The sequence below is a fragment of the Lactuca saligna genome, chromosome 9 (genome assembly GCF_052625555.1).
Source record: "Lactuca saligna cultivar CGN05327 chromosome 9, ASM5262555v1, whole genome shotgun sequence".
Lineage (NCBI taxonomy): Eukaryota > Viridiplantae > Streptophyta > Magnoliopsida > Asterales > Asteraceae > Lactuca > Lactuca saligna.
Window position 1 is genome coordinate 9,388,135 of NC_136425.1, and position 9,005 is coordinate 9,397,139.

The window sequence follows — 9,005 nt, forward strand, 5'->3', positions numbered from 1 at the left end:
CATGGCCCCTATTCTAAAGGTTATCATCAACTGCAGCAGCCCCGCAGCACTACACCTATAACACCTGTTTTCCATAATAGGTCAGCTAAAGATTTAATGGGATCAAAGATGGAGATTTTGGAGAAAGCATTTGTGCAGCGATGTGGGGCATGGGTGACCACGACATGGAATGGATTTAATGAAACACGCATTTCTAGTGAGCACCATGACGTGGTAAAAGGGTCACCACAACGTGGTGGCTGTTGCAGCTCAAGCCCATGGTTTCTTAGGGTTTCTTCCATATTTAAAGCCTTTAAATTCAATATTAGGGCAGCCTTCTCAGCCTCTAACCTTCCTAAACGAAACCCTAACCTCCTTTATGATTCTTGATGTATTCTTGGTGTTCTTGTAGTTTGAAGCCTTGGTTTGCACTTTGAGAAGAGGATGAAGGTGTGCTTGCTAGTTAGAATAATGTATTTACTTTAGATCTTGCATCTCTTGCATCTTGTGGAGCTTGGGAAGGTAAAGAGCTTCCACCTTGATCATCCTATTCTTTTCTTTCATGCCATGAAGTCCCTTAAAGAAGTGTTCTTGGAGTTTTATGCAACTCCATAACCTTAAGCTTGTTTAGTGACCATTTTTTTGCCCTAGGTGATGGAAAAAGTGTTAAGTCTTGGTCCCTTTGCTCCATGCACAAGTTGAGGTCATATTAAGGGGTTTATGGACTTAGGGTTTAAGATTTTGTCTTGTGGTGAGGTCCTAATGGATAAAGTTGAAACTTTATCCATTAAGTCATTAATAAGAATCAAACATGTAAGTACGAGATTTGATATGTAAGGATTAATCTCTTCATAGAAAATTGTTATGTCTGTTGGAGACCATGATATGGCCAAGGTGTAACCACAATGAGGTGGATTCCAGTCTCACAATTGTTTCGTTTGAACATTCCCACAACATGGATAAGGAGGGTCCACGATGTGGCGATGCCCTACATGTCGTCTATTTTGTCATGTCGTGTCCACGACGTGTCCAATAGGTCTCCACATTGTAGTGGCTATTGACTTGGTTGACTGTTGACTTTCATTGACCATTGATTTTTGACCAATTTGACTTGGGTTCAAAATTGGAGGATTTATCCCTTTTGGTATTAGTTGGTTCGTGGGATTGAGCAGCGTAAGGTGTGAGGGTGTTGTTGTGCTTCTTTGGGTCTTCAGTCATGTGAGTTTCTCACTATGCCACATATCATATTGTATATCTTTTGCATTGTAAGATAGATGTACTGTTAGAGTACAAATATGAAAGTTGGCTAGGATAACTCCTTATTATGCATGCGTAGTTTAGGACACTTGGTGTCTTGGTATGATAGACTAGTAATGTTTTGCTTGCTGATTTTATGATAATGTTAGGAGTTATGTTTAGTTAGGGTAAGTGGGGTTGGCCGGTTATCTGGATTATGTATGATTGAACAACAGAGGACTTTATTGAAAATTGGTTAATGGTAGGGTAACAAGGGAATGCTAGTTGCTAAGGGTATGTATATGTTAGTATATGTTATGTGTTTATGTTACATGGTTAGTTGATAACGATATATTGGGTTCTATGTAGTTTAAGTTGGATAGCCAAAGATGTTGTAACACTTGAATTTTAGGTATGTTCTTTAAGCCCCTTTATATTTATTTTATTGCAAGTTGGTCCGTGGAGTAGTACGCGGGGCGTACCACATGGTACGCTTAGCGTACTAGCTGAGAATCTAGTACGCAAGGCATACAACATGGTATGCTTAGCGTACTAATAAGGGAAGTGATTGTGGGTGCGAGGCCTTGTACACTCGATGTACGAGGATTAAGCTTAGCGTATGTGGAGATTAAGAAACGCTAACTTTAGGGTGTTGCACCCTATATAAAGTCCTTAAGTCCCTACGGTTGGCCTCTTTACCAGCCTCCATTGCCCTAAAACCCAAAATCTCGACCCTTATCCTCCATTGTTGTGTCTTTGAGATTTTGAGAAGAAGTTGGCCTTTAGTTTTCTCATTTGAAGGGGTTAAAGAATATTGAAGGTGTATTGCTTTGTGGGAAGCTTAGAGATCTAGAATCCTCACTCATTTTGCAAGGCTTTTGACGTATCAAGTTCATACCTTGTCTTCTCCTTGATTAGATCTCTTCATGTCTTGGTTTGTTATGCGTTTGGTCCTTTTTAGGTTAACTTGATGGATTAAGTCGTTTGTGGGGCTTATTCTTTTAGATCTGAACATATTATGAGTTTTTTAGGCATAAAGTTAGCAACTTTATGGTGTTTATGGCCTCATGCATGCATTAAGTCATCCATTAAGTCCTTTTGAGCGTTAAGAGATTCATTAAGCCATGCATGCACGTAAAGTTAGCAACTTTATGTGATAAATCAGTCCAAGGAAGTCAAATCTAGGTTTTGGAGTAAAGTATTTATGGATTAAGAGCTAGAAATGAAAGATTGTTAAATGAGGGAGTACACTGGGCGTACAAGTAGGTACGCTTAGCGTACAAACCCTCAAGCGAGTACATTGTGCATACATGCTGAGTACTCCTTGGGGTACTCAATCAGTTGGGTTTCGGATATTTTGGGCTTCTATTTGGGCCATTCTTTTAGTCTTAGATGTTGAGGGCTCTGTTGTGCCATATGATTGCAAGTGTTTTGGCCTAGGAATAGTTTTGGACCTTGGGGTAAGGCCCATGAAAGGGTTTTGCCCAATTTGGAAAATTAGGCTATGTTTGGGCCTTGTATGATTAATTTTTACTGGGCCTTTTGGATTGTTGGTTTGGGCTATGTCTTGGACCAAACTAGGTAAAGCATAAAATGGTCTTTCTACCCTAACTTTGGACTAATGTTTATGGATTGGAATCCAATTATTAATTGGATGTTATTTGGTATTGATAGCTCGAGGATTTGTCAGCCAGCAGTCATAGATTTATTCGTGTCATTCAGTAGTTCAAGGGGAGTTTCCTCACTAAGTTTAGCTGGTCGAAGGCACCAATACTGACCCATGATCTTTTATGTTAGAATACTCGTTGTCTTGTGACGCCTATATGTATATGTGCTTGTACGCTTACTGGGCAGGGCCCGATGGTTATTTTGTATGCTATTAACTGTTATGCTTATATGAATTGTATGTGGGTGGGGCACATTATGTGTTTATTATGTATGGTATGTGGTATTCTGGTGAACTTGCTAAGCTTTGCCATCCAAAATCCATCCTCATCTATCTATTTGACCGGGCAAAATAACAATTTTTAACAAGTTTAAAAGTTGTTGATATTATGTATTTTTTGTCCCATTTCTGATTGGTCTTCTCGACCCTCACAAATAACCATCTTGAATAATTATATTCGGCACCCGAGCATGAGGTTGTTTCTCAAGGCAAAATAGGAGAGTGGATGTTTGTGAAAGAGGCAGTTAACCCACCAACGATCATTCCAAAAAACTTGTATTTAAGCCATTTCCCACTTTCTTAACAATATGAGGTTTCAATATTCACCCGAACTAAATTTTGATCTTTAATAGAATTGAAGATACTTTGCCATTGGAAGTTAAGTGTAGAAGAGTTGTTGGTCGAAAAACCTTCTCCTTACCATAGATTGCTTTTGTGTGTGGAAGAGTTGTTTGGTTGAACAATTTATAATTTAGTAGGTTTAACTTTTCTATTTTTTCAGTCATTTTACATGTATAAACTGTGAAATCGTTTTAAAAAAATAATTTTTTATTTATTAAAATTTTTCACTAAAAAACTAAACTAAATACTCTTATTATCAAATAAGTTATCTTGCCTTAAAAACAGTGAAAATAAATCTCAAATACCCTCCTAATAGTTACTGAGCTTAACTAACGAAAGCATGGATAGCCTTAAATATCCAAACTACATCGGTTAATTTATTTGGGATTTATTATGAGAGCACTTACAACAAAAACAAAGTTAAAAAAGGATGATCATATTTGGGATCATGTGGATGGCCATGGATGCCGATAACATGCATACATATTGTGTAATAAGTTGCAGAGAGAGAATTGAGCTGCTTACCGTCAACAAAAAGAAAAAAGACTGAGCCACCGCTTACTAACCACCATTCAGGAGCATACGCATGGCTTCTAGCGTACAATCCGGGGTGCATAAGTAGTGGAGAAAAACTATAACCTAAACCAGCCCCTGGTTTTCTGTCTGGTTTTCTCTCTCTCTCTCTCTCTCTCTCTCTCTCTCTCTCTCCAAAGAGAAGAACCAAACAAAGATGCAAAGGATTTTTGAACTTATCTTTTACCCACTTTCATAGAACATAGAAATTTCAAATATTTTCTCACATACCAACAATTTTGCTTCATCTAATCGATCTCCGGTGGGTTCTCCATTTTTTCCGTCGACCTCTGTTCTTCCAGTGGTTCAGTTCTTCCCCTCTTTTAGTCTGTAAATCCAAATCCCATTTGGTGATAGATTCTGGGCTTTTTCTGGGGTTTGGTTATGATTGTTAATTCGGCTATCAAATGTGTATGATAACGATGTATGTGTGTGTAAATTAATATCTTATTATATATATTCTATATAGATATAGCAAGTTGGAATTTATTTAAGTTTTAATCTTAAAAACCCAGATGTTTTATGTTGTTTCTATAGTATCATCAAGTACAGTTTATGATACTTTCACCACCTTCTCTCTCTCTCTCTCTAAAAGTATCAAGATCCAGTGAAATTTGAAAGGCCATGTATCCGAAACTAGAAAAAGTCGATGTTATGGATGTTTGTGGTGTTGATGAGCAAGAAAGCCGTAAAAGTACTGGTTTTGATGCAGTGGGTACTACTGTGATGACGAGTACCGATGATCAGAGAGGGATCTGGGAGATTGATGTAAGAGCACAGCAACAGAATCTGCTTCACGAAATGAATGATCCTTCAATGTTTTATAACGATCAGTTTCCAAAGATTCCTGATTTTCCATGCATGTCTTCTTCTTCCTCTTCTTCGTCAAATCCTGCACCTGCTAAGCCGATTTCTTCGGCCACTACTACATCGTCGGCGTCCTCATCTACCTCGTCGGCAGCGTCTTGGGCGGTGTTGAAGTCTGAGTATATCACGGAGGAGGAGGCTGAAGGAGAGGATCAGTTGGAGGAGCTTAGGATTAACAGGAAAAAACGAAGTCATCGGCAGGAACCGGGTCCCGTTACGTCGACGGCAGCGGTTGAAGCGGTTCCTGTTCTGGAAATGGCGGATGGAAGCGGTACGATAGATTGCATGGATGTGATGGAGAATTTTGGGTACATGGATTTGATTGATGGCAACGATATATGGGATCCATCATCAATTTTCGAACAAAACCCACCGGATTTACAGCAGGAATGTGTGACGACTCGTGGATATAGCAATGGAAGTGAGGTGGTACAAGATAGTGAGATTAAAGACGGCGGCCGTGAAGGTGGCGGAGGACGATTGGATGAACTAGGGGTGATGTTCTTTGACTGGTTGAAATCGAACAAAGAATTCATATCAGCAGAAGATATGAGAAATATTAAACTCAAGAAATCGACAGTTGAATGTGCTTCAAAAAGATTAGGATCGTCAAAAGAAGGCAAAAAACAACTCCTCAAATTAATTCTTGAATGGGTGCAACAACACCAGCTTCAAAGAAAAAACAGCGGCGGTGCCGGTGAATTAGCCGCTGCCGCCGCCGCCACCACCACCCAATACCCTTTACAGCATTACCAGGGACGTCCACCACCACCACCACCACCGACCCCACCGCCACCATTCAACTGTAATTCTTGGGTCCCACCTAGTGACATGAACCATGGATTCTCTCCTTCTCCGTGGATCCCACCAGCGGTGGCGTATCCGTCGTACATGGCGGATCAGGCGAGTAATGGGATGGCTATGGTAGCGGCGGGGCCACAAGCGACGTTTTCTTACATGGGTGATGGGAGCGATCAATACAATTCTGGTCTGAATCGTCTTAATCCGTATAATAATTCAGGTTCGGGTGAATATCAAGTTCTTGAATCTGCACCTTCGTGGAACCCTTCACAGATTACCATGGCTGCGTCGACACCCTACAACAATCAGTTTCCTGACGTGGGCAATAACTATGGTCCTCAAATTATGCCTCTCGCTTCTGGTTACCCCGATCAGTACCCGTATAACCCACAGGTTTTTGCCACCGGCGGTTGTGGCGAACAACAGCGGTTAATGAGGCTGGGTTCTTCGGCGACTAAAGAAGCTAGAAAGAAAAGAATGGCTAGACAGCGGCGGACTTACTTCCACCACCACCACCAGTCGAGACAAAATCAGCACATGAATAATCATCAGAATCACTTGGCCAACTCCGATCACCATCCACACGCAATGCTTGTTGATGAGAATTGCTCCGACAAAACACATGGAGGAAACTGGTTGTACTGGCCATCTCCGCCTTCTACCAACACGGTTCCACCACCACCTATGGAATCACCTCACCGGCCACCCGCCAGTGATCGCCCGCCTAAACAAACTCCCCCAGATAAACGGCAGGTATGCAAATATTGTAAAATTTTAAATAATTCTCGATCGATATTTTAGTAGTGATTATAATTTGATTTTTCATTTGTTTATTTTGATCATCAGGGTTTAAAAACTGAGAAAAATTTGAAGTTTCTGCTCCAAAAAGTGTTGAAGCAAAGTGATGTTGGGAGTCTTGGGAGGATTGTGCTGCCTAAGGTATTGATTTTTTATGCTTTAATTTCTCCTTTCAATCAGATTTAATTTTAATGTGCTTAGTTATTGATCCGAATCGAATTCAATTTACAGAAAGAAGCTGAGAGTCACCTCCCGGATCTGGATTCAAGGGACGGAATTTCAATTGCTATGGAGGATATAGGGACTTCTCAAGTGTGGAACATGCGATATAGGTATATTACGTTGTTAAATTAAATCCCTTTAATTAATACTACCTATTTGGGTTTTCATCAATTAATATTAATACCCAATTCCAATTCTCATTACTCAAATTAAGCATCATACTAAGTTTGGTTCTGGCTTTGTGTGTTTTCTCTTTGAATTGTGGAGCCTCAGGTTTTGGCCTAACAACAAGAGCCGGATGTACCTTCTCGAGAACACAGGTCAGCGAAGTGTTGGCTAATATTGGAATACGTTTGTTACAATATGCTATTTATAGCTCTTTTCATACATCACACAGGAAATATTGCAAATAAAAAAAATATATTCCCTTAGGTGCCCTTTTTGTCAATAAGTAGCAGTAGAAGCCAAATTATTAACTAAGGTTGTGGAATAAATAGGACCGGGCCCATCTTTATTTTTTTAACCGGTCTGTTGATTAGACCGGATTTTTTTGGCTTGGTGTGTGTCGCTCATGTCCATATATCAAAGTAATAAAAAGGTTGCTTTAGAGATCTAACAAAATGATGCAACGATGTTTCTAAAGGACGGGCTCCTTGATAAAAGCCAGGGTTAACAAGACATTTATGTATCTTGTTTTTTTTCTTCTAAACCTTCGTTTTATGATTCAGGAGATTTCGTGAAAGCAAATGGACTCCAAGAAGGCGATTTCATCGTGCTATACTCTGATATCAAGTGTGGCAAATACGTAAGATCTAAATCATTATGTTTCTTCTGGATACATTTTCTCGTTTCCATAAGACCCTACAAATCACATCCCGAACCCTTTGATGTTTACATGTATATGGTCATCTTTTAGGCCCTGTTTGTTAAACTAGATAGGACAAAACAAATTGTAATTAATGTATTTATAATAATAATAATAATAATAATAATAATAAATTTAAAAAAAAAAAAAAAAAGTAGTCTGTTTATGGTCTTAACATAATTGACATTATTGTGTGTGCAGTTAATCAGGGGAGTGAAGGTACGACAACCAGTCAGTGTGAAATCCGAAGGCAAGAAGCCTTCTGTTAAACGAAGCTATCGCAGTGCCTCCCAATCCACCAGAAGCTGTGATCCCTCATCTCCTCCTAAAATAACTGCGATTTAAGTACTACTAACATCGTCGTTATCATCAAACCGACGTAAAACGTCTGTTCCTTTTGCAGTTAAATATGATTCGCTGACAACCCTCATTAAGCTGAGGATTGATGTTGTGTCGAGGTTATAAGATTGGATGTTTTCAATCTTTTGATGTGTTGTTTTAGGGTTTGGTATGCCTGTGACCACTCTCTAGATCTCTAGATAAGTGTCCTTACGTGTAATTTCACGGTATAATTGCTCGTTGTGTATGTGCATTAGTATGTATAGTTGATCATAAGAAGGTCCAAGGCTAACTATGGTGGAGCAACTTGGCACATTTGTGGCACCTATGTAGGCTTGGTCTTTGGTTAATTTGTATGTGGGAATCTCTCGTACCTTCATGATATGATTTCAGCATAAAACTCCATCACTTTAATTGGTTGATTGTACGGGTTTTTATCGAACATTTTGGTTGCGTTTAGTTACGGAAAAACAATTTTCATTTTCCGTTTTTTTGTTTTTCCAATTTTCATTTTTCATTGAAAAATTTAGAGAACGCATTTAGTTAAACTTATTCATTTTTCATTTTCAGTTTTAGAAAATTAGAAAACGTGTTTAGATGTTTATTTTTCTATTGTTTTTTATTTTTAAAAAACGGTAGTGGTAGTAGGGTGTGGGTGGGGGCGGTGACGGTAGTGGGTCGGCGGCGGTGGTGGTGATGATAGGCGATGGTGGTGGCGGCATCAATTTTGTCAGTGGTGGTGATGGTGGTGGTGCTAGTGATGGGTTGGTGGTGGTGGTGGTGATGGTAGGTCGGTGATTGTTGTGGTGGTGTTGGGTGTGTGGGGGTGTGAGTGTGTTTGTGTGTGTATGTGTGTTTGTGGGGGTAGGTGTAGTTTGTGTGTGTGTCTGTGAGGGTGGGGGTGGTGGTAGGTGTGGGTTTGTGGGTATGTATGTGTGTGTGGGTTGGTGTGTGTGTGTGTGCGGTTGTGTGTGTATGGGTGGGTATGTATGTGTGTGTGTTTGTGGGTTGGTGTGTGTGGGTGTGTGTGTCTTTGTG

At 39.8% G+C, this 9,005-nt stretch overlaps 1 protein-coding gene across 1 annotated transcript; it reads left to right on the plus strand.

The window, feature by feature from the left end:
• The first annotated feature begins 4,699 nt into the window (after positions 1 to 4,699).
• ABI3 (AP2/B3-like transcriptional factor family protein) lies at positions 4,700 to 7,973 on the plus strand. The gene is made up of 6 exons (XM_078975573.1): positions 4,700 to 6,496; positions 6,590 to 6,682; positions 6,773 to 6,873; positions 7,031 to 7,083; positions 7,492 to 7,568; positions 7,830 to 7,973. Exons 1-6 carry the CDS (start codon positions 4,700 to 4,702, stop codon positions 7,971 to 7,973), a joined length of 2,265 nt encoding a protein of 754 aa, XP_078831699.1.
• Positions 7,974 to 9,005: the final 1,032 nt, after the last annotated feature.

Coding starts and splice junctions, on each gene's coding strand:
- ABI3 (XM_078975573.1), top strand. CDS start 4,700: ATGTATCCGAAACTAGAAAAAGTCGATGTTATGGATGTTTGTGGTGTT. Junction 6,497..6,589: donor CTCCCCCAGATAAACGGCAG/GTATGCAAATAT, acceptor TTTGATCATCAG/GGTTTAAAAACTGAGAAAAA. Junction 6,874..7,030: donor GTGTGGAACATGCGATATAG/GTATATTACGTT, acceptor TGAATTGTGGAG/CCTCAGGTTTTGGCCTAACA.